The sequence below is a fragment of the Haliotis asinina genome, chromosome 1 (assembly GCF_037392515.1).
Source record: "Haliotis asinina isolate JCU_RB_2024 chromosome 1, JCU_Hal_asi_v2, whole genome shotgun sequence".
NCBI classification, from domain to species: domain Eukaryota; kingdom Metazoa; phylum Mollusca; class Gastropoda; order Lepetellida; family Haliotidae; genus Haliotis; species Haliotis asinina.
The window spans coordinates 92,220,589-92,247,616 of record NC_090280.1 but is presented as its reverse complement, the minus strand read 5'-3'; the positions used below and the strand labels follow the sequence as shown (position 1 = coordinate 92,247,616).

At 40.3% G+C, this 27,028-nt stretch overlaps 1 protein-coding gene across 1 annotated transcript in view; it reads right to left on the bottom strand.

Annotated features, from left to right (window-relative positions):
• Window positions 1-18,532, bottom strand: part of LOC137255354 (uncharacterized) — a 35,290-nt gene extending 16,758 nt beyond the window's left edge. Inside the window, exons 1-16 of the mRNA XM_067792800.1 lie at window positions 18,429-18,532; window positions 17,423-17,499; window positions 15,528-15,643; window positions 13,381-13,470; window positions 11,940-12,080; window positions 10,488-10,600; window positions 9,551-9,651; window positions 9,252-9,340; window positions 8,641-8,756; window positions 7,471-7,595; window positions 5,925-6,017; window positions 4,613-4,785; window positions 3,645-3,740; window positions 2,644-2,772; window positions 2,226-2,369; window positions 1,810-1,888 (exon numbers count right to left, since the gene is read on the bottom strand). Coding sequence (XP_067648901.1) covers window positions 1,810-1,888; window positions 2,226-2,369; window positions 2,644-2,772; window positions 3,645-3,740; window positions 4,613-4,785; window positions 5,925-6,017; window positions 7,471-7,595; window positions 8,641-8,756; window positions 9,252-9,340; window positions 9,551-9,651; window positions 10,488-10,600; window positions 11,940-12,080; window positions 13,381-13,470; window positions 15,528-15,643; window positions 17,423-17,499; window positions 18,429-18,532 — 1,786 coding nt within the window. The remainder of the gene's footprint in view (window positions 1-1,809; window positions 1,889-2,225; window positions 2,370-2,643; window positions 2,773-3,644; window positions 3,741-4,612; window positions 4,786-5,924; window positions 6,018-7,470; window positions 7,596-8,640; window positions 8,757-9,251; window positions 9,341-9,550; window positions 9,652-10,487; window positions 10,601-11,939; window positions 12,081-13,380; window positions 13,471-15,527; window positions 15,644-17,422; window positions 17,500-18,428) is intronic.
• Between the last annotated feature and the right edge of the window lie 8,496 nt (window positions 18,533-27,028).

Below are 27,028 nucleotides of genomic sequence, written 5' to 3'. Positions count from 1 at the left end.
GGATTGTCAGTCCAGATTTCAAGAGGTCATTATGCGGCGATGTCGCATTGGTCCTACTAGATACACTCATGAATATTTACTTAAAGCTGAGGATCCTCCGTTTTGTATCACTTGTGACGAAGGAATCACGGTCAAGCACGTCTTGCTTGGCTGTATTGATTTTGCCAGCACAAGGGATAAATATTTTAATGTCAAAACAATGAAGGATCTTTTTAATGTTTATTATCATTTAATCATTGAATGTTTAAAAGAAATAGAATTGTTACATAAATTTTGAATGATATGTTCTGTAAATAGAAAGTTTGTATTTTAAAGATGGTAGTATGAATTAGCAACTGCGATTGTTAGTGGCTGTACCCTCAAAGGGGGTTGAAGTATCGGAAATTTATTGTCCCCCTGAGAAGGTACGTAAGTCACAAAACCTTCAAGGTCAAATGTAACCTTATCAATTTTTTTAACGCAATATTTTTGTCATTTTAATTTTGGCTACATTTCCCTACAATGACCAGCAGCTGAGGGGATGGTGTAAATCCAATTGGGGTCCATGCAGGTAGCAAAAGTAATGTCAGTCCCCTTGGTCCCTAGTATGGTGATCTGCCTTCAGCTTTTGGTGATCTTTAGCCCATTTTTATATCATGTCTTGTCCAAATTGTGCTGCGAATTTTAACTTCATGTGCTAGTTTTAAATTCGAATTCGAAACATCTCTTGTTGTTTAACCGTACTTTGAAGACGGATTCTACAATATATACATATTCCTTACAATCATATTGTTCTCGTCACGATATGGCTGAAATATTCCCGATGTAACGTTAAATTATAACTCACTCACTTACAGTACCATTACTACCTGCATGGACCGTAGTTGGATTTACACCATCCCCTCAGCCGCTGGCGAGTGTAAGAAATGCTAGCCAAAATTAAAATAACAGGATTACTTCATCTAAAGACCCTGGGAAGTTTAAATTTACTTCAAATGTTTTTGGACGTACGTACTCTTTCAAGACGACCTGCAGCTTGTAAGTACAGAGTAAAACATAAAATAAACAGTCTCGATTAACCGGCGAGATAGGTTCCACAGTTAAACATAAAATAAATGAGTGAGTGAGTGAGTGAATGACGAACGAACGAACGAACGAACGAACGAACGAACAGCTTATTACGGTGAGACTGGCAAACATGAGTATGGTTTTGACAAACCAAGCCATATAACCGGTGGTATTCACTATTCAGTATCTAAACAACGATCAACGGTTTCTTGACGCTCTGGAAGGTACACACCGTTCACCAAACAGCTGAGTCTAGCCCGACACTATACCCATACCTGTTCCGGATGTTATACTACATAGTTATGTTACTTGTGTACAGCTACACGCCACCTATGCATTGTTAGGTGCACAAGGTCTATAAAGTCTCTCCCTATGTTATGGATCAGATCTGAACACACTTTGTTACGGTTTTTTTCTTCAATTGGGTAATGAGTTTGTGTGAATGACAGAATCTTAAACTTCTGTCCAAAATAGCTGACCATTCAGACGTCTTCGTACCCCACCATGGTGATCTTCCTTCAGATGCTAGTGATCTGTAGCTCGGTTTCATATTGTATTGTTCATATGGAAAACAAATTTTAGAGATATAACTTAATTTTATTATATTTTCTGTGATATTCTAGATTGTTTACTGTCATTCGTCGACAGACTTTTCATACATGTAACCCTTTTTCGTGAATTTGTAAGTTGTTCTAATCAGGGTAGGGATGAAACAATCTTACCAAACTCACGTGATGAAAAGAATTGACATCTTCGTCTTACCTGCTGGTTCGCTCGGGTTTGTCATACTGGCAAGCTTGGGATATTTACTCGTCCACAGTGGGTTGGTGTACGGAACTGCCTAGAGTGAGGGTTGAAATACAAACGGTTAACGACCAAATCCAGTAGGAACAAACGGAATTACTGCAAAATGTATCAATATACTAAAATCATCTTTATTGCAGTCAAACAATTTTGTGCAGTCGGGTTTTTAGGAATGATAATATGCATGTGTATGTTTTTGTCTACGTGTCCCGGTTACGTAGATCAATGCTCATACTTTTGATCATGGACTTGTCTGACTCTGACTCGATTATGTACAGACCATTGCTGGAATATTGCTGGGTGCGGCGTAAAACTAAACTCACACACTCTTATCAAAAATGGACTAAATTACATTTCAAGCTGTAGGTGATTACCTTCAGATGTTTTACTATGTCGCCTCCAGGAGCATGATATAAGCCCCTGCCATCCACCTCTATGCCGTCTCCGGTGGCGTTGTAGAGCACGTTGTAGCGGATAATGTTGTCACGACCACCGCCGATGTTGGCATGAACCTCGTTCTGAACATGTGTACAAAACAATCTCAGAGCAGTAAGGAACAAATTGTGTACTAATACTACAGTGAGTGAGTGAGTGAGTAAATATTTAACGTCACATCGGCATACATATTTCAGCCATATCGTGACGGGAACATAACATTGAAATGGAACTAATACTTCAGAATGTGAAACAAACGTTGCTATAAATTTATGTAATCCGTCAAGGGCCTAAAAAAATGAATAACGCCAGCACCACAAACTGTATGTATTAATATGTTCAATGTAATCAACATACGTCGTAGAAGACGTTGTGCTCGATGGTGACACTGGAGTATTGATCGTCCAGCATGATGCCTCGGACCTGGGCTCCTGGGACGTTCCGCAGTGTATGGTGGATATAGTTGTATCGGATGACGTTGCCTCGCTGTTCATGATGTGTTTTTGTTACAAAAAGAGAGAAATGTAAGGGATGTTCTACAGTACATCGCTTACAAATTAAAACATTGATTACTACTAAACACTTTCGTTTCATGCTGACTGGGTTCCGACCTATTGCGCAACTTTGATGATTGCTGGATTTAGCTGGATATATTATGATATTAATAAGTAATATTAAATATATCTAAACTCATGTTCATTGCAACTCTGCACTCCTTCTAATCCTCTGTTTACAGCGTACTCTGACAAGCGGAAATGGAGAAATCGTAGAAAGTCTCAAAACGAGGCTTGGCAGCTTGAAAAGTCCGGCAGTCTGGTACGGGCTTGAGTGAGTGAATTCATATTTAACGTCACATCGGCAATGTTTCAACCATATCTTGACGAGAACATTTAACAATGAAAAGAAGTATATGTCTACTATAAAAACCTGTCGACGAGGGACAGTAAAAGAAATAGAATATCACAATTATCATTAAAACTAGCGTGGAAAGCTAAAATTAATATCACTATCTGGACAAAACAATATAAAAAACAGGCTATAGATCTCCAACAACCGAAGGTAGCTCATCATACTAGGGACCATGGGAAGTTACAGTACCTTTGCTACCTGCATGGACACTAGTTGGATTTACATCATCCCTTCAGCCGCAGGAGAGTGTAAGAAATGTTTGCCAAAATTAAAATAACATGAATACTACGATTAAAACTCTGGTACATCAAGAGTTTTGGGACTTACGTACTCTTTCAGGAGGACAATAATTTTACAATGCTTCAACTCCCTTTGAGGGTACAGCCACAGCTTGTTGTAATTTCTTGTATGTGGTGTTTATTCTCTAATGTATGAGTCATTAGACACACCATAGTCCAGTCCCTCCCGGCGTGAAGAGCTCCACAGTCACTGGAGTTGACACAAAGATGATGCAAGTGGTTATATTCCATCACGTGATCGTTGCCCTGGAAAAACACGAAATGAAGAAGCGAGTGAGTGCAGTTGGCAATATTTCTGTACGTAATCGAGTTTGGACCACACAATCCAGTGATCAACAGCATGTGCATCGATTTGGGATACGTTGATATGAGACAGCCAAGCCAGCAGGTCTCTTACGACAAGCTTGGGTAACTGGCGGTATTTGAAGATCAGTTCTAACCAGGATCTAACCAGTCATTCAGAAGAGGATAGTTCATCAAATCTACCCGTTAGATAATCGTAGAGACCAAATACACTCCACCCAAGGAACTCTTGCCTGATTGTGAACCTACAGTTCACGTGATAAGGGTACACACATGACGGAATTATTCCAGATTTGTATATTTTGCCATTCCGTTTCTTTGATGCAACATAGTTTGCGAGGTAGTTGCCAGCGGTCTGTCAGTAATCGATACTTAATTAGATATGCCAGACATGGTCGTCAAGAGCGAGTGGGGGACAGAAATGTGTTTCACACATTGTACCCACGTGGAGAATTGAACCCGTTCCTTCGCCGTTACGAGCAAACGCTTTACCCACAAAGATACCCCACTTCCCTTTTTTCATCATGAGCAGATATCTCCACAGTTGGGATGTGAAGACATTGGTCAACGAAGTCAGCGAGCCTGACCGCCCAATCCTGCTAGTTACTGAAGACCATTTCTAACTCGGATCTGCATGTGGCGTGGTGTAAATGTGGCACTGACAATACTTGAACACTTCAGTATATGATTTAATCATTATAAGATTACTGATTTGATCAGAAAACCCGTGAGTATTATATTGCACAATGTTGCTCTCCTGCATTTGTTGTAACGGAAATCGCATTGAAAAATAAGTGAAACAGTATTTGTGTTACCCCCCATCTGATTCCTGTATATTGGCCGTCGTGGATGTGGTTGTAGCGCATGGATATCCCCACCCCACCGGGACTGATGGCGTTGTAGCCGACGCCCCCGACACGTGCATACTGCCAGATATGGTTGTCCTCTATCAGATTGCCGGAAGGTGTCAGAGTCTTGCGGTCGCCACCTGTTTGTGGCCATTGCATAAGTAAGGGTGGAAAAGACCTAGTTTTTAACATGAAATGCCACATTTACAATGCTTCTGAGTGAGTAAGCGATTGAGAAAATGAGTATGTTTAGCAGTATTACGACAATGTCACGGTGGGTGACAGCAGAAAAGGCTTCACGAATAGTATCCATCTGGTAACTCGAACCCGGACCTTGAGCGTAATGAGTGAATACTTCAAACACAAAAAACATGTGTAATGTATAAAATTCTGTCAGCGAAGGACACTAAAACGAACATTATTTTAGAAGTAAAGCTAGCATCTTTATCTAAAACTGGATTTCAAACTTCAGTATAAGAGTGGACTATAGCTTGCCAACAACTGAAGGTAGACATACCCCGTCACTTAAGATATACAATGTAGTATTTTTCTATGGAAATCGTTAAGAAGCCGTAGATTATATCAAACTTTTTTCTTAAAACTAAACGTGGTAAGATTATTTGTATCTTCTCGTAAATACTGTAAACATATTTCAGATATATTTTCTTTGAACAAAAATTAGTAGGATTACCTTAGCTAAGATCGTTTTACGAATACAGTTTCACGCACACTTAACTAACCTTATCTGTAGTCCATGACTCGTAGGATAAATCGTAAGCAAGATCGTCTTGAATCTGTCTCTCAAGGTAAACCGAAGATAACGTATCTGTAGAGATTTGACGATACAGAAAATTCTCGATACTATACGTATCGCGATCTCTTGACACGATACGATGCGATGCGATACACATCACGATATGCATCTTCGGTTATTTTCTTTAGAAACATATTTTCATATCAAGTTATACTCTAAATATTGACATAGTCGTTAATTTTCCGGTGACAAGTAACAATTTTCAGGTCAACGATACGCATCACGATACGGAAAAATTATCGATATATTTATCGCTCGATAAAGTATCACGATTGTCGATACTACGGTATATCGTCACAGCTCTACCTATCTGTGTATTAAGATCGTTTCGAAAACCTACACCTGCCCCGGAGATATTTCTTCTCATCTTCCCAATAATATTTCAGAATCAGTGGACGTTGTCTTACGTGTTATGAATTTGGTCAAATGATTATTTGTAAAGGCAGTCCTGCTGTTATATGTTACCTGTAATTGCGATTCCTCCACAGGTGTGATGTATCTCACACGACGACACGGTCACATAACGGCAGTCACCAGTACAATGAATTCCATAGCCACCTGAATGATCACTGAACGTATACATCCATATCTGAGAGTTGTTAAAGTGAGTGAGTTAATATCTAAACAACATTTCTGCCATATCGTGACGAGAACATGTTTGATATTGAAATGAAATATGTGCACGTTATAAACACCCGTCGTCAAAGGACAGTGAAACACTTAGAAAAATCACAAATATATTTAAAACTAGTGTGGAACGTTTAAACTAATAGCACTATTAGGACAAAACAATATTAAACACGGGCTATACATAGCCAGTAACTGAGGCCAGATAACCGTACCAGGGACCATGGGGACTTACATTATTTTTGCTACCTGCATGGACCCTCGCTTGATAAAAACAGTATGGTCGAGCAAAATTGACCTTGCAAGTTTTCGGGACTTACGTACACTTTCAGGAGGACAATAATTGTGCACTACTTCATCTCCCTTTGAGGGTACAACCACGAACAGTCGCAGTTACTAGATAGTTGTTAGAAAACAAGAACAGAGGGGCACTTGCTAAATTCCATAACGTATCGATGCATTAGGACCTGTATTATCACTAACACCATGTCAGCACTTATATTCAGAGATCTGGTAATACATTTTCCACTGCCGTTTTGTAGTCCAGAACCATGGATTCTGTCTGTTTTAGCGGATAATCGATGGTACTATTACTCATTATCTGAATTGGTATTTGAATTACCTTTTGGGACGACGATTAGATATGAAAAATTAAGCACAATGGTTAGTATGTGTCTTGGATCCAGATACTCCTCAAATCTATGTTAAATCATGGGAGTTTTGGTCACCTTAAAGTAGAGCAACGAACGCGACGTAGACCATGCACATACCGCTACGACGAGCTAATGCCGATGAAGAACAACGATAGCTTTGGACAACGAGGACCTGGGCCTAGGTTTTCGAACCTCTCTTAGCTCTAAGATAGTCGTAAGTACCATACATTAACATTAACTTTCTACTATCTTAGCGCTAAGACAGCTTCGAAAGTCTAGGTCTGTGCCCATATTTTCGAAGTTCTCTTAGCGCTAAGATTGTCGCAAGTGCCATTCATTTACATTAACTTACGACTATCATAGCGCTAAGAGAACTTCGAAAATCTAGGCCCAAGACTCCTCCCACAAAGCGATCGTAGCGCTATGGTGATTTTAACTCCCTTGCTTAAACATAGACTTATGACAGTCGTAGCGCTATGGTAACTTCCTAAATCGGCCTGGCCATCAATGTTACTTGACGCTATCGTTAATATTACACTTATTAAGATTTATTTACAATCCTTTTCTTCTTTCACGAACAAACTAGGGCAATAAGTAAAACTGATCAAGTGAACATAACCCGCAAAACTGCCTATAACTTGACGTTGTCTTTTCCTTGTACTGTGTAACACAAGCTCTCTGTGAAGATTGAGGTCAACAACCTATGCATCCTGCACTCGTGAGGTGAATACCTGTGTTTTTAATCTCCACATTTTTAAACCCAATGTTGTATCCGTCTTTGAGGTCAAATCCATAGCGCCGACAAGCTTCCAACGAGAATCCTTCGAAGTGGAGATAGCTGACGTGGGATTCTGTACTGTCAACACACAGCTAGTGATTAGCAGTGCAGTCAGTACTGTACAGTCAAGTATGGTTATACATGCATCTCTATTAAATGTCCAGTAAATGTTCAGGAGTTAATGCAGAACAGTCAAATATGGTTATACATGCATCTCTATTAAATGTCCAGTAAGTGTTCAGGAGTTAATGCAGAACAGTCAAATATGGTTATACATGCATCCCTATTAAATGTCCAGTAAGCGTTCAGGAGTTACTGCAGAACAGTCAAATATGGTTATACATGCATTTGTATTAAATGTCCAGTAAGTGTTCAGGAGTTAATGCAGAACAGTCAAATATGGTTATACATACATCCCTATTAAATGTCCAGTAAGCGTTCAGAAGTTAATGCAGAACAGTCAAATATGGTTATACATGCATCTGTATTAAATATCCAGTAAGTGTTCAGAAGTTAATGCAGAACAGTCAAATATGGTTATACATGCATCTGTATTAAATGTCCAGTAAGCGTTCAGGAGTTAATGCAGAACAGTCAAATATGGTTATACATGCATCTGTATTAAATATCCAGTAAGTGTTCAGGAGTTAATGCAGAACAAGTCAAATATGGTTATACATGCATCTGTATTAAATGTCCAGTAAGCGTTCAGGAGTTAATGCAGAACAGTCAAATATGGTTATACATGCATCTGTATTAAATGTCCAGTAAGCGTTCAGGAGTTAATGCAGAACAGTCAAATATGGTTATACATGCATCTGTATTAAATGTCCTGTAAGCGTTCAGGAGTTAATGCAGAACAGTCAAATATGGTTATACATGCATCTGTATTAAATGTCCAGTAAGCGTTCAGGAGTTAATGCAGAACAGTCAAATATGGTTTTATGGTAATGCACGTTTTACACGAGGGAGAGAGAGAGAGAGAGAGAGAGAGAGGGAGAGAGAGAGAGAGAGAGAGAGAGAGAGAGAGACAGTAAATGAAAGGACAATGAACATTTCATAAAATTCACATAGCCCTGGTTCTACACATCATTAATCTAAAGGACTGGCAGCATGAACTTACCTGATGCAGTCTGTCACCATCGAGGCATAAATGATATCCGAGCTGGAGAGCGTACCGTGGGGAGTATTCGGCCACACATACAGTATGCCAGTTGATCTGTCGATGTAGTATTCACCCTTGAACAAGTGCAATTAACTGAGGTTATAACGAATATAGTTCACTATAACCGTACTTTGCAATACGCGTGTTCATTGTACTGCATAGTTCTGAAGGACTCTCCGATTCTATCAAATGGCAGTAGATATAGAGTTTTTCATAAATGATCTACGATAATATGGAAGAGACGGATAGCCCTTAACTTCTTTTGAGTACTTTTATTTATTAGCAGTGTAATTTACCCATCCAGTTCAAAGGTAGGACTGGGATGACTAGAAAGACTGTGCATTATGTGAAACACTGCAGAGAAAGTTGGCATATAAATTAATCAAGCCTTGCCAATACCACTATAAATGCCATACCTTAAGTGTTGTCACCCTGAACACTATTACAGTATATTAACTGATGTTCATAGTCAGCCCTAAATAAATGCACTGTTTATTCTGCCCTCGTATTATATTTCGAGCGAAATATGGAATCTGTGGCAGAGGAAATGTGTAAGGTACTATTCTCACCGGCTGATCCAGCTCTGAAAGTACATTGAACACCCGGAAGTAGCCGCCCTGTTGGGAAATGCCGGCGTGTTTGGTGTCGTTGTAGTGCCCTGGAACAGGTTACGTTGAGTATTTTTTGGTGATCCGCTCTGTCAACCTGCTTTGCATTAAGTTCTACGTGAGTTGGTTTCTACTTCCCACGAAGCAGTACGTTGCGAATGAATACGTTGAAGATGTACCCAGGTTGGTCATTAGAACATTAAGTTTGGTCTTTGCCATTTGTCATTTCCAGTGCATTAAATATTTGATGAGTGACCCACCAACTCGCAGTCCATATCGGGTCTTCGTTGCCAGGGTGATCTGATGTTTCTGTACGTCTATGTTAGCTATTTTGACAGCATCGTCAGCCCAGCTAAAATACCTGACAACAGACAGCGAAGACATACTCAGTAACAATCACTGTCTTGAAATACACACGTATATATATATGAGGGTGGAGTGCCTGCATAGATATTTTTTTCTGAAAAAGCTTACATGTACAAAACCTGTGACCTTGATATTCTAATCCAAATAATACTAAAACCAACCTGTTATGATATTTTAATCGAAATGGCATTAAAACCAACCTGGAATGATATTTTAATCAAAATGTCATTAAAAACAGTATATATTGATATTTCAATCCAAATGACATTAAAATCAACTATGTAATGATATTTTAATCCAATTAACATTACCCTGTGCGTTTTTTTTTTTTTTTTGTTTTTCTTTGTGCTTGGTTGGCCGGCGTTCATAAGCTGCTCCTTGTGACGAGACATTATATTACTCATGAGTGCCATACAGCTGTGTTTTAGCACTGATTTTCAGTGACCCATTCACATCGCTTTCACTTCCATCTTGGCTTTTACGCCCAATGGAATCTTTTTGACAATCAAGACTCGGTTGTTCTCTTGACTACCCACATAGATTCGGGCTAGAATTGTTTTTCACAAGAAGCGACTAACGGGATCAGGGAGGAATGTTATCGTATTGCAGTTGCGAAGATTGACGTTCATACTGTTGATCACTGGATTGTCTGGCGCAGAATCGGTTATTCACATACCGCCGTCATACAGCTGAAATATTGTCGGGTGCAGCGCTAAACAACAGCGTTAAACAGCAATCAGTCTCTTGACCCTGTTCGTAACTGCACACACTGTAAACTTTTGAACGACATGTCACAACATCCAGCATCTGACTACTCTAGTTGACACTGACCAGTATCCGATGGCCCAGGGTTCCTTCTCATGAGTCCAGTGAGTACCTTCAGTGGAGTTGTATGTAAAGGTGGTGCCGTGTTTCGATCCCACAGTTGTGATATCGATGTATCCCTGAACAGTAGCAACAAGTTAATGTACAGGAGAATAATCTCTATAGTGTCTGTATCAAATGTGGGGAAGTGTCTTTCATTATCATGCTTTATACTAGACATTTGTGTAGCGCCAATATCCAGTTCGCTACTTCAACTGCTCAAAGGAGCTTTGTTTTCTCCCAATCATTGGATGTCCATTACATCGGAACATCGAATTTTCCACCTCAGCTCCCTGGGATCATACACATCTTGCAGTCTACTAGGCCCACCGAGTTAATGTGGCTTTCCCTTCCTTATGTGTTACCCAGTACTGTGTCCGTGTTTACTGCACGTCGCTGTAACCGCAACTAGGTGTTTGCACGTATTCATGTGACCACCATCTGGCCATCGATCAACGGATTCGTGGGTTCTTTCAAGTGTACGGGGTTGTGCACTACACACTAGGGGTTGTGACAACACTGAAAGTGTGCACACAAGGTTGACGCCAAGGTGTTTCACACCAGGTCAAAGTGAGCTCGAATCCGGCACCTCAAAGCTCGCCTGGCGCTTCAAAAAATGTCTATATCCTACGTCGGGTGGTTTTTAAAGTGCCTGTCTGTTGTTGAGGAGAGTCTGTATACAGCTTGCACGTTCTTGAGGACAATCGGTGTGTATTCTTGAGGAGTCTTTGGTGTGCTAGTTGATTTTACTCTCTTTCGTGAATACGTTATGTACAATGAGCCTACAACTTGTTTAAGTAACAAAATCGTTGGAATACTGCCGGTATTACTTAAAATCGTAATTCGCTCACTCTTGAGGAGTCACACATACGGTATGAAAGAAAATGCATTGTCAATGCTTTGTCAAGCCGAATTACGGTGGTTGAGAGCGATCTGAAGACCTTTGACAGAAACAACATGGTTCACGTAAGTTAGTGGACTTACTCCGAATCATTTCACGCGAAGAACATAGCTGTGCTAACACATTGTACCATTCCGGGCATCCGAGAGGCTATGATCGGTGCCCATATCATAGCAGTGACGCGCCAATGCTTTAACCACTAGATTATTCCACCATGCAAATCAACTATTTGTGTAGCTGCAGGATCAGCCATATAGCTGGAATATTCCTGAGGGCGGCGATAAACATAAACAACTACTCAGCTACAAGAAAACGAAACCTAAAGGATAGGGAATATCAGCTGGATTGGAGGCTCAATGGTTTTGTCTTATGCTCGGAACTGTACGGTCATCCACTATAAGATCGACAAACATTAGCATTACCACAAATCGTCATTGTTAAGATCTGATCCCATCACCTCGGGAGACGCTCCCATAAGACAACATTGTCCCCTGGGCCACGTATGAAAGTAGAAATACCTCATTCGGGTATCTTGCCAGGCGTGTAGGATTTCCGTTGATAAACAGCTCCAGCCAGGAAATCTTGGTCGTGTAGAAACCAAAACGTGTGATTTTCCCATAGTCAGATATCCCAGCATTCGGGAGATGAACTTGAAGAACCTGAAATAGTGTAGTGGTGTAGAATACATCCGGGAGGAACCACTTGGAGATAATTCATATTAATTCGGCTCTGGTTTTAATGTCATTTGTCCAGGAAGCAGAAAGGACACAGTTGATAAGTCATGGTGGGGATGACATCGTCTTGGTCATTTTCTTTAACGTTGGGTGGTGTAGAACAGGTAGACAGGTTTGAGTCTGGTGTGAGTCCAACAATTTGTAACTGAGGGTCAGTTTCACAACATACTAAGCCTTCTTCGCACAGTGTATGTTAATAGTGTATTGTTGAGTGCCAATGCCCTCAGTCAGGGCGCTCAATCAGAGGATGACCTGCGGCTGGCGATATGGAGCATGGACTAACATAATTATAGCAGCTTTAAGTCTACAGTCTAGAGATGGCTTCGCGAGACCTTAATAATTCCCGTGACAAACAACCTTTTAGGGTGGCCTAATGGATGTCAGTTGACAGTACGAAACCGATTACAAATTTCCGATCTAACTATCCCCAAATTAGCCGACTATTACGACTGTCAACAGGAGTGACAGCTAAAGCATGGTTGTACACTTTGTCCGGTCTAGTAAAATCATATCTGTCGGTGGCGTTATTTCGAACCAAAACTAGTTCTTCAATACGCTTGCCACAAAATCTGGTACCGCAGGTAAGCTGGGTTCTGTCTCGCATATCGCACGGCGGAAGGATCAGCGCTGTACAGGCCGCAGCAGCTCATAATACTTATATAGGCTCTATTTTATGCTGACAGTGGTCCGCTTGGTGACAAGACAAGATTTAATTCAGTAAAAATCCATTATGACACATATGCATGTATGCACATTGTCAGGAAATAGTTTTTGCTTTTTTACAGAATATGAGACTTATCTCATAAATAAGTTTCCGCTAAAGAATTTGTTAATAGTACGTTTTCTATTTGTAGTGTGTGAGCGAGTTGAGGTTTTAAGTCACATCGTCAATACATCAACCATTTCCTGACTAAAACAAATTATAGATTCATAATAATTAAAAATACATGATAAAACCTCTTAACGAAGGACAGTAACACATACAGATAATATAATACTAGTAATGAACCTTACAAAATTTACAACACAAAAACAGGCTATAGATCGCCCACAACTGAAGGTACATCGCCATACTAGGCACCATGGGGACTTACAGGGCCTCTGCTACTGTTTTTTTTTCGATTTGTATCGCATAAAGCTAGAGAATAAAATGAAAACGAATAACAGTATTTGACAGTACATAACATATACACCGGCAACAAATGAGATCAATATTTATCCGAACCTTGCCTCGAGCATTCTGTGGCAACATCTGAAGCATGGCATTGTCAGTAACCTTGTGGAATATGGACGCTGGGATCCGCTTGCCCCCTGTCTGAAAGATTAGGGTAGAGACTACACGGCAACGGAAAACATGCATAAAATACAAAGGGCACACTCAAATCATTGCTATTCATGTATTATAATTGATATCATTGTAACTATGGTTACAAAAAAACAGAACAAAACAATGAACTACATGAAAGAATTGTTATTAGAAAGCATTAACGACTCATTTCTGTACAGTACAATTCAGCTGCTGGAGATCTATAGTCTGTTTTTATGCTGTATTGTCCTTTATAGTTGAACTGTTTTAGTATCATTACTAGTTTTATATTCTCTGTGATATTCTAGTTGGTTTTACTGTCCTTCGTTGACAGATTTTTAGAACGTGCCATTAATGAATATGTAGTTTTGTAACTAATCGCTCTCGTCACGAAATGGCTGGGATATTGCCGATGTGACGTGAAATATTAACTCACTCACTCACTCACTTACTCACTCACTCACTGTACAATCTGGAAGGATTTTGCATTTGCTATATATATATGTTAGCCATATCGTGACGAGAACAATATATGAATTTAAGGTGAAAAGAGTTTGAAGATTAAAATCTGTTGACGATACCCAGTAAAACTACTAGAGTAGACAGGTAAAACTAGATTGTAAATAAAAAAACCGCATATCACTACAGAAAACAGAACAATGTAAAACTGGTCTAGTGATCACCAGGCTGATCGCTATACCTGAGGTACAATTGTTGCATTTTCAGAATCCAGTAAGTCAGCGATACTGACTGTCTGGCACTTTTGGTCACCCATTATGGCAGGTAGTTGGGGAGAGGAAGGTACACGAACCCGGATTTCTGAAGATGTTGTATATACAGTTTTGCACAAACAAGAGTCATCCGAAGATGACGTATTCTCTGGCACTTACATATTTGAAAGGACATATCATCTGACAGTAACATGATGTTTTCTTAGACGAAGTTTGAACAGTTTCCGTGGAAATCATGCAAAGATATAAATGCCATATATCTGTCAACAGCAAAAGGCACCACTTCAAAATCTGTCTCACGTGTCTACCAAGATCTGCTGAAAGATATTAAGGACTTTTCAAGTTGTGCCGCGGAAACGAAGGTCACTCCTCACTTTTGACACTAAGCCCAAATCGTTTCCACGGAAAATAATGAACATTCAGATGATAAATAGCTACAAATAGCAAACGGTGCCACTTTAGTTTATGTTTTAATCTAAAATGTTTTAAGTTAAAATCTACAATGATGTTCCAAATGAGTGGCAGATTTAAAATTTGCATCGGCAATATTTCAGCCATGTCGTGACTTAAACAATTTTATAACGTTATCATAAATACATGTAAATCCCTAAATACATGTCAACAATAGTCAGGAAACTATCTAGAATATCACAGTTACAAAATAAAACTATTATCTATCTCTAAAACAGTATTTCAAATTAGGACAAAACAACATGAAAAAAGAGTTGCAGATCGCCACCAACAAAGGCAGGGGCGATACTAGAGACCATGGACACTTACAGTGCCATTGCTACCTGCATGGACCCTAGGTGGATTTATACCATCCTTTCTGGACCCTAGGTGGATTTATACCATCCTTTCTGGACCCTAGGTGGATTTATACCATCCTTTCTGGACCCTAGGTGGCTTTCTACCATCCTTTCTGGACACTAGGTGGATTTATACCATCCTTTCTGGACACTAGGTGGATTTATACCATCCGTTCTGGACCCTAGGTGGATGTATACCATCCTTTCTGGACACTAGGTGGATTTATACCATCCTTTCTGGACCCTAGGTGGATTTATACCATCCTTTCTGGACCCTAGGTGGATTTATACCATCCTTTCTGGACCCTAGGTGGATTTATACCATCCTTTCATCCGCTGGAGAGTGAAGGAAAGTTAAGCTATAATTAGAAATCACACAAATGCTACGTTTAAACATTCTGGTGATTTGAAATGCACTGTCATTGATTTGGGGCTTACGTAACCTCGCAGAATGTTCCAAAAGAGTACATAAGCAGTATCAAAGGTATATAAATACCAATAAGGACGACTCGTAACCCCGACTCACCACATGCACTTCCTGGTCTTTGTAGGCCCTGAAGGTGACCGGTGCTGTGTATTTGTGTGTGAAGTGGAGACTGGATGGCAGATCATAGTATCCCTTCATCAGTTCAACGTATATAGCTGAAAATTAATTAAGATACACTGACCCAAAAAAGAAACGCATAGCTGAAATCTCATTTTTAAAGTAGATTTTTTCGGAAAATATGGAATGGAATGACAATTAATGTAAATATTAAGTGTTTTTATAGTCAATACAACCAAAACAGACAAACAAACACAACCTCTGGTGATTATTCGCCACACCACAGCACCTTGAAAACGCTTTGTATAATCTGCACGTGGGAAAATCTGAAAGCATTATGCACGTGCAAATGCAGGATCTCAATCTTGATTATGATGGCTATAAAAGGGGACAGGTCCTGTTGCGATTCATTCTTCGAATTTCTTTCTATGCGACGCGAAAAATGCCAAGGTTAAATGAAGAAAACAGAAATAGAGCCATTGGACGTCTGGAAGCTGGGGAAAGTCAGTCATCAGTTGCCAGACGTCTGAATGTGAGGCAGAGCACGATTTCCCGTCTCTGGCAACGATACACGCAACACAACTCGACCAGAGACCGTCCAAGGAGTGGGAGACCAAGGGTGACAACTCCAGCACAAGACCGCTACATCCGGGTGCTTCATCTGCGTAATCGGGCCGTCACTGCTACGTATACCGCTGATCACGTTCCTGGGCTGCGTAGAGTCTCTCCACAAACCATCAGGAATCGCCTAAGAGAGCATGGAATTCGACCTATGCGACCTCATGCAGGACCTGTTCTGCATCCCCATCACCGTCGTGCACGTCTTCAGTGGTGCAGGAACGTTCGGGCATGGAACCTCTTGAATTGGAGGAGGATCTGGTTCAGCGATGAGTCACGTTTTCTGCTGTACAGACATGATGGAAGGATGCGTGTTTACAGACGTCGAAATGAGAGATATGCTCGACAGTGCGTTCGTGAGGTCAACAGACACGGTGGTGGAGGTGTAATGATGTGGGGAGCCATATCTATGAACGGCAGGACACAGTTGGTGCATGTGCAAGGGAATCTCAATGCTGTACGCTACCGGGATGAAATTCTGAACCGTCATGTTGTTCCTACAATTGACGCTAGAAGGGACATTTTCCAGCACGACAATGCAAGACCGCACACAGCACGCATTACCACGGATTTCCTTGCCAACAACAACATTACAGTTCTTCCATGGCCCTCAAAATCGCCGGATTTGAACCCAATTGAACATTTATGGGACCAATTGGGTAAACGGTTACGACGTCGACAGCCGCAGCCACAGACACGTCTACAGTTGGTGAATGCGTTGCGAGATGAGTGGAGAAGAATCCCACAAAGGCGGATACGACGTCTTATACAGTCAATGCCCAGGCGATGCAGAGCAGTGATTGATGCCCGTGGTGGTCACACCAGATACTGACTTTCTCACTATGCCATGGAAAATAGAGACGCTTAATACCACTGTGAATGATTGTATATGTCTTGACACACATTTGTTAATACCCGTGTGAATTATCATTGCTCAAGTTCCATTACTTTTGGTGCAATTTAAGTTAATAAATCATCTCCCATAACATTGGATTTTCACCTATGCGTTTCTTTTTTGGGCCAGTGTATTATGTCATTTACTTGCGGTGACCAAGCCGGCAAGCCCTGACCACCCGATCCGTTTAGTCGCATCTTACGACAAGCTTGGGTCGCTGAAGACCGAATCTAACGCGGATCTGCACAGACCCGTGATAAATATTGGTCAAGGGGCGTTAAACCCAATCACTTACTTACTCACTCACTCACTCACTCACTCACTCACTCACTCACTCACTCATTCACTTAGCGTTCTTACTTACTGTTTCCGCTTATCCCAGGCTCGTCTAGTTTTGCCTTTGCCTTTTCAAGTGTCTTAATAGGGTGTCTTAGCTGCAACCTACAGTAGAGATAGCAAGAATATGCTAGCTTATAGTGTCAAGAAGATATGTGGACAAAAACAGCAAATGAGTGACTAATAATCTATTGTCACGTCAGTAGTATGAAAACCTAGAAGGGACATTATAGGGTTGTCGCATATTGTAACGCTTTTTGACACCTTCGACAACGAGTGAAAGGATTTTTTAGAGAAGCGTTAACATTGCAGCCATTATTGCAGCTATACCGTGACGAGAAAAATTTAACATATATCCATAGTAAAATAATAAATTGAGAAATTAAAACCTGTCATCGAAGGACATTAAAAAAAACTACACTATCACAGATACGAACATAAAACTAGCATATAATACTAAAACACACAATACATACAATACAATAGAAAACACGGGCTATAGGCCACAACAACTTAAGGTAGATCACCATACAAAGGACTGTGGGGACTTAGAGTACCTTGGCTACTAGCATGGACCCTGGCTGGATTTACGCCATCCCTTCAACCATTGGTGACAGAAGACAAATTAAGAGCACACATACTCTACGATTAAAATAGTGGCAAGTTTAACCTTTCTGTAAATTCGTTTGGACTAACGTATCACAAGGTAAAAACAGGCTATATATTTGCAACAAGTGAAGGTAGATCACCGCACTATGGATATCAGGCATTAGAGAAGTAACCCGGTATCAGCAATGACCAAAGGAAGATTGCCGCACTGTCAGGGTAGGGGAAAACAATAAATCGGCTTCACACAATGTGCCTATATGTGGAATCGAACCCGAGTATCGACGCCACGAGCGAACGCTTTAACTGTCTCCCAACCACACTCAGGTCCAGATAGGACTGACAGTACTTCCTACCATACGAATTAAACGCCAAATATAACCCAAGGTAAATGCACAAGTCCACCACGCAGGCACATCAGTACAAACCCTGAATTGGAATCCGACCCGGCTGGGCTGACATAGATGTGTAAAGTTTTACAACTTCCACATGCGAACACACCGCATGATAAAAGTAAAAAGTACAGAAGCATTTCGCTCCAGATCAGATACACAACTGACCGCATTATAGGGGGTGTAGCCAAGGTGGGAAATGACACCTGTTCTTACAAAGGCTCTTGCAGGTCAACGAAAACCGTAAACATTCCAATAAGGCGTCCATGATATGATCATTGCAGGTATACAACAGCCATTTGTCGTTTTAATAACCCCGGTGTCCGGAGAAATCAAGCTCCGAAAACTCACATCTAGATTTGTCAGTGTCACTCAGAGCACATATGAGTAGACTCATTTCGTTTTGTTGAATCCAAACGATGAAAGACACCTACTGAAGACATGATATCAGTAATGAGGTATGTATAGAACCAAGATCACAGACCAGTTGAAGGTAAGTGCCGTTGGTCATGGAGAGTCCTTGGCGGGTGACTCCTGGCAACTTGACTCCTGGACTTTCTGGAACCTCTGTCCTTGAATAGATTTGAAGCATACATATTTGTGATGTGATTTCGGAGTGATTCGGGGTGCGTTTCTTAGCACACATTTACCTGCTTTTGCACGTGTGAGTGATGAATGCTTCCGATGGACCAAGATGAGCTCACCTGTCACAAATGCCTGATTCAGTGTCTCAAATAGTTCACAAATCTAGTTTGTCGTCGGACCAGCTTTGCCTGAAAGTTACATGCCCATAAAGTAATTCAGTAGCCCCTAATTTGAGCGTAGAAACTGAGCAAAACTTTGAAATTTATCAGGTCATAATCTTGTATTATTTAAAGTGCATGATAACTTAACAAGTCGGAGAGAGTGACATAGCTAAACATCATCCCGTGAAGGGTCACTTGTCAGTCGGGCCAGTTATTTTTACTTTCCCGACTGGACTTTTACTAGCCTAGGGCTAGCGGGCCAGAGTCTGTTTCGCACACTGTCCTGATTTCATTACGATTTGCTACTGATTCAAAGACACATGCTTCCTGTATTGTCCTAAAATGGTCTGTTGTTCTGCAACACGCTAATATAACTGCACCACCCTAATAAAATTGTGTTTGCATAGGAAACGGAAGAGGACATCTTTGGCATTTCTTGAAAAGTAACATTCTGCATATTTTGGGATGGTTATGTAAGACACTTAAACAATTGTTTGCAAATTGTGTAATATTCGGGTTTTGTCTGATTTAGAAGAAAATGTTTGTGGTTTGGTCAAGATAGTTGATATCAATAATTACTCATTAGGCTGATGAAGGCTACTAATGGTAGTAGACTTATCAGCAATGGTTGCTGGAGTCGTTTCAACTTCTACCAATCTTATTCTGGCTTAAAGCAATCTCCTGTAGGAGAGGCGACAACTCACCAAAAGAATGTGTGACCTTGCCTCGGCCCTTCATTGTGACCATTTTAGCGGCAACGACTTTGGGATGCGGGACTCAATATATTCTTCTAGGATGTTTTTACATCTATGACTAATAGTCGCATTACATGATTTACTTTTGGCTTTCTGTAAGGTGGACTTTATTTAAGACTAGGAGAATAGGGGTGTATTTTTTTCTAATAACAGGGGTAGCTTGGTGGTTAAAGAATCCTCCCGAAGACTCGACTTCGATTCACCACGTGGGTAAAACGTGGGAAGCCCATTTCTGGTGGTATTGAGGGAGCTGTGCTAAAAGCCGCGTAAAACTAAACCTCCTCCTATATTAACCTGATGTTCAAGCACAGCACTGAAATGAGTGACAGGGAATATTTCCATTGATTCCCTATCTACACGTATGGTAAGAGACTAGACTAGATTGACTCCGGTTGTGGGTTTTTGTTGTTGTTTTGGGGGTTTGGGGTTTTTTTGGTTGTTTTTTTTTGTTGTTTTTTTTTTAAAGTTTATTTACACTTTCTTACGAAATGAGGTGAGGTTTTATGGCGTTTCTGGCAATATTCCAGCTACGTTTAGAGCGGGGGACAGCAAAATTGTATCCAAGAGGGGATTTGAGCATGTGACTTTGGCTTGAGCGCGAACGCTTCAACCACTAGGCTACCCCAACCGCCCCTGAAACAAAGGAGCGACATGGTAAAATTTGCTGTTTCGTGTAACAACTACATATTACACACAAATATACCTATCTCAGCATACCTATCAAAGCATAAGTAGAGATTTTATCAGAGATCTTCAATGACATTCAGCAAGCTGGTCCTGTTTTCTTTCTTCATCTCCTCTTTTTGTTGAAAATGTTTCCTAAATAAAGAGACTAGAAATAAATCACAAATGTATTCCAAGAGGTAACTAGTTATCTAACTGTAATTATTGATAGCAATGTGTGTATTGAGCACAGGTGTAGTGATTACAAATATTGATAAGATATCAACACACTATCCTACTTGTATGTATGTATATACTACCGACAGAAAATAAGGGAACCAAGAAATTGAATGTAGATGACTTTGACTGTGACAGGGTCCGTTATCGTGGCGTATCTCCCAAACGCGACATCCAATGACAACGGAATTTCGCATAATGCATGCCCAGCACGTGCTACACTTGCATACAGAAGTTAACTCCTGTAAATGTACTGGAGAAGTCGCAATCACTAATGCAATAGAGATTGACACTTACTGACAGAAATGCCTCCGAGGCAGTATCTCGGTGAAGCAACAAAATAGAGAATTGTGGGGATGATAGAGGGGGGAGGGGGGACATCATTATGTGAAGTTGCCCGGCAGATGGGTAAATCAAAAAGTGTAATTTCACGCCTGTCGGATAAGTACCTTCAAACGGGTGGGGTTGCAACGAGACCTGGGCGTGGTAGACCAAAATCAACGACACCACGACATGATCGTCTCATTACGTTAATTGCTCTACGCGATAGGTTTAAATCGGCCCCTGCCATCAATAGAGAATTCCGCACACTCACTGGAAGACGCATTTCAACCTCAACCCTTCAAAACCGACTCTATCAAGCTCGTCTGAAAGCAAGACGGCCTTTTAAGGATGTCACCCTTTCAGCTCACCATAAGCGCCAAAGATTGGCATGGGCTAGGCAGCATCAGGGACGGGCTATGCGCCACTGGCGTTACACCATGTTCTCTGATGAGTCAAGGTTTTGCCTACGATTCACAGATGGCAGAAAACGTTGTTGGCGTCGGAGCGGAGAGCGATATGCCAGAGCAGCAATTCTTGACCATGATCGATATGAAGGTGGTACTGTCATGGTGTGGGGTGGGATTACACATGACAGACAATCAGATTTGGTCATCATTAACGGAGCCATGACTGGTCAGCGATACGTTGACCGAATATTGCGTCCTGTATCGGCCGAAATTTTGTATTCCAAGATGATAATGCCAGACCACATCGGACCCGAATTGTCTCCGCTTATCTCCGACAAGCAGGTATCCAGACATTGGACTGGCCCTCTAAGTCCCCAGACCTGTCCCCAATTGAACATCTCTGGGACGTTCTTGGTCGAAGGGTGTACGCCAGGGACCCAGGACCCGCCAACCTGGCCCAGCTTGGTGCAGCTCTCCAAGTGGAATGGCGGGCAATACCACGGGCAACCATCCGGAAATTGATTAACAGCATGCCATCAAGGTGCCGTGAATGTGTTGCCCAACATATTGCACTTGACGCCTAAAATTGATTTAATTGATTTCGCTATTATTTCATTAGTTCCTTTATTTCTTGTCGGTAGTATATTTAGCACAGATATAGAAACATTTGGTGAGGTTTCCTTATGTGTGCTCTACAAAAATTCAGTCGTACACATATGTAATAATTGGACACGGTGTTAGTCTAAACGTTTTGACGATCAAAAGCAATTAGACACTGGTGTTTCACAGAAGTATACACAGTATCACATCAAAATCACAACCAGCCATTATGAAACAATAATAATAGAGTTGTATGAGTAAAATAATGTACTTATTGGTCAGTTAAACTGATGCGGGTCATAAACGTCTAAACCTTTTCAGTAAAAACACGAACGTGGGCATCGTGCTGTCAAACAAAGAAATAAAAGTATTTTGTCGCTCCATTTCACTGGAAAAACAGAATGAAAAGTGTCGATGAAAAGAGTATGGCTGGAAATCAATGAGGATTTTGTGTCGAATTTCTATCACACATTAGGTAAACGTTTACGTATAGGTACATGGTCGTTCATTTTTTATTGTGAGAATCTCTCAGATCATTGCACAGGAAAAATACCAACATTAACATTAGCTATTGAGATATACTCTCTTGTCGTCTTCGTCACAACAAATTTCGGTTGCCATTGAAACGTCATTTAAGATAACAATTCGATGTTAATTGCTTCAGTTTGTGTGTGCATCAATCACTTCGCTCGTATGAAACCTTTCAACACGTCTTGCGTTAACAACTGAAACCTCCCGATAAAGTGACATTAAAAGTCCCATCACGTTTTGTGTATTTAACAAATCAAACTGAAACGGTTCTATTTCCTGATGATAAGATGTTGACACAGCGATTCATCTCACTAAAATTCCTTTCAATACTGTATACAGATTAATGGTCGATGCTGACGGGAGTGCTAGCACAAGGCTCATTAAACACTCACTTGTCATTATTGAGTAATTAATATTTATCGTCACATCGGCAATATTGCAGCCATATCGTGAGTAATTATTGAGCTAATACGAACAAAGAATTCACAAATAGCATATTATGTGTTCACAGTCATTATCACTTGAGCGTCACTGTAACACAGTGCCAGTGGGGTGTTTTCTTTTTTCCTGCACGTATTGTTTTGGGATCCAATTTACTGGACAAATCCCTACAACAATGGGGATTACAGTTACAGCCTGTAGTAGAAAGTACTAGTAAGTATGCTGGCACCTGCAGGTAAAGAGTAATGTTTACCACATTTTTTATTGGTCATATAGCATCCGCAAATATACGAGCATGCGTCATTTAAAAGTGGATGACATTTTTTATTTTACTAAATTGCATTTGATATCATAGGCATACACAGATACAAGTATACGAATATGAATTATCTGTCAAATATGATTAAATCATGATATTCCTAAATAAACGTTAAATGCCACACAAGACATATAAGTTTTTATGATCTGTGCATTATACATAAATACATACACTTGTATAATTTGTTTCAAGGACATAATAACATTCACGGTCCCTCCAAATGAGAAACAGCATGACCGTAAACAAGTGCTGAGATGATACCATATCAGACTCTAAACGTACCCGTTCCTAGTTAGCTGTTTTGTGAACCTCATCCCTCGTCTCATAGATGATTACTGTTACTGACTGAGTTAACTGATAACTTTGAATTGTGCTCAGTGTGGTCGGTTAGTGAGCTTGGTGATGAGTGGATAGTGAACTCCACTTTCTTGAACAGACTACAGTTGTGTAGGCAGTGGACTTATCCCCTTAACCCCTTATGGGAATAAAACAGAAAACACCGTGCAAGTGTTGCTGCGAAGATTCTGATTTGCACTGGCACATGTAGATCTTCATGCATGAAGAAATGTATAATTTATATTTTGAGTGAGTGAGCATTTAACGTTGGACGTTTATAAACAATATGTATGTATCATAAAAACTGTGGGGGCAGTAGATCAACCAGACTATCACAGTTCGAATTTAAAACTAGCATGTGAAGATATACTAATATCATTATTTAGGCATAATATATAAAAGCTATAGATCTCCAACAACTGAAAGAACATCACCATACTAGAGTCCATGGGGACTAACAGTACTTTTGAATTCTTATGATGGAGAATTCAATACAGTCCAGCATGAAATTCTTGACTGTGACTTTGTCATCACAAGGGATACAAAACGGAGGACCTTTGAACAAGTACCTTTTTATGAGTATATCTTGTATGGCCATCACGACATCGTCGCATAATGACTTTTCAAATCTGGACTTATAACCCTAGTTGGTGAAACCAGCATAGGGTTTTATTTCATGTAATTCACTTATACCTACCCAGGTGTCCCGCTTCTTCCGCATCAGACCACAGATGTAAGTTCTAATGTCAGCTTCGTAATCAGAGTGTGGAATAAGGGGTGTGTATGAATATATCTATGTATCACAAACGCAGCTTTTGTGGGTGGATATGTTTTACAGTTTGTGTCTATTTAATAAGGACGTGTCTCTATTTTGTGTTTACTCAATATGGACATGTGTATTAATATATCTAAGTATCATGTGACCCGTGAAGGTCCCGGGGTAGAAAAGGTCTTCAGCAACCCATGCTTGCCACAAAAGGCGACTATGCTTGTCGTAAAAGGCGACTAACGGGATCGAGTGGTCAGGCTCGCTGACTTGGTTGACACATGTCATCGGTTCCTAATTGCACAGATCGATGCTGATGTTGTTGATCACTGGATTGTCTGGTCCAGACTCGATTGGTTACAGATCACCGCCATATAGCTGTAATATTACTGAGTTGGGCACAAAACTAAACTCACTCACTCACTCACTAAGTATCATGTATTCAGTGTTTATATTAGCACACGTTATGCTAACCCAACATGGATACACTTTGTGTCTGTTCAAACAGACATACATATATTTCCGTTTCTTGATTATCTGTCTCTACAACGAATTATACCAAATCATACACACTGAATCTATGGTATCTCCATAAATCCATTAAAGTTTACGTTTGCCTGTCAGCGTTTATTCTGCTCTGCTCTCCTCTCTCCACAACATGCCACCACGGGACAGATGATTTTTGGGTTTTTGTGTCAATTCAACCTAGACATGTTTATAGTTTTGTTTACTCCATTTGGACATATTTTGTTTATTCTATTTGGACATATACAGAGTGTATTTAACATGAGTGTGTATGGCGATATTGGATTTTTATGTTTTTAATGTTTAAATTAGCGGATTTTATGTTGGCTCAACATGGGTATTTACACTTTGTGCTATTTAATATGGACATGTTCGTTTCTTGCTCTGTCTCTATCAAAATCATCCTCACATTTCATATATATTACAACTGCAACTATACTCACTGTGAAACCTATTAACAAACTTTGCTTTCACCTATCAACATGACTTGACTACTGTTGTGACTGGTGATTGTAATGAAGATATTCTTACCACAAATTCGAACATAACTGATCAAATTCAATTCACAAATGGATGATCTCACGTCATAACTGATCGAACAAGGATTACCCCTACCTCCCGTACTTCAATTGATCTAATCTTTGTTTGACATGTTGCTGCTGTACTAGAATCCGGTGTACTTGATCCTATATGTGGTGATCACTGTCCTGTGTATGTTACTTTGAAGGAAAAAAGCAGTTACTTATCAAAGACGAATCTATGATTATACGTCAACCGACATCGAAGGCCTTACTGATAACTTAGCACTTTTGATTGGAATACTTTACCTTTTCGAGTGATGTAAATCACGTAGCATGTCAGCTAAACAATACCATTACTTATTTATGTCACAAACACGTGCCAAACAAAATTCTCACTATTAGAACAAATGACGTGCCATGGATGAACAATGAAACCCGGCGTTTGATCCGAAAACGAAATCGCTTGCACAAGATTGCTATACGGCGCAACTTGCCTTCCGATTGGACAAAATTCAGATTTTACAGAAATAAAGTTATATCATCCGTCAGAATGGCAAAACAAATACATACAGACAAAATTGATAGATTGATTAATGACAAGTTTGGAACGAATGTCTGGTGGCCTCTGATTAAAGATTATACAAAAGGCAAATCTTCATTAAGTTCCTTTCCACCAGTACATAATAATGGCCTACTCCAGGACGATAGCACCGAAATTGCAAATGGATGAATATTTCACAAATCAAAGAAAAGTTAGTTATCCAGACAGGAATATTGAAGATGTTGTTTCGTATACTCATAATTCTTTCAGTGACGTTTGTCTGGACCCAAACGAAGTCTATGATATTCTTTATTCAGTAGATACTACAAAGGCTTTAGACCCAAACAGAATTAGCAATAAGCGTCCAAAAATAAACGCTCGACTTCTAGCTGCGCCTCTGTCAGATGTCTTTAACCAATCCCTTTCTGAATATACCTTTCCCCAAGTTTGGAAGGAAGCTTCCCTCGTCCCTATTCACGAAAACGTAGTGTTAATAACTGTTCCATTTATAGACTCGTTGAACTCACAAGCTGTCTCGCAAAAAAAAAAAATCTTTGAAAAGTGTGTTTTCAAACACGTGTTCAATTATTTATTTTCGAGATAATGACATAGTTTCTCATCTCCAATCCGTGTTCAAATCGGGAGATTCTACTGTTAATCAGTTGACGTATTTATATGATTTCATTGCCGGTGCTGTGGATAAAGGAAAAGAAATTACAGCAGAATTTTGTGATGTAAATAAAGCATTCGACACAAGTGTGGAAGTCGAGGTGCCTGAGCGGGCTAGGCGGCTGACTTTGTGTGCTTGCGATTGGGTGCCTGACTCTGAGGGTGCTGGTTCGAATCCCGTTTCGGAATCAACGAAAACAATACTAGAATGTGTACTTTACTGAGTGAAATCGCAAATATGACATATGTTGCATA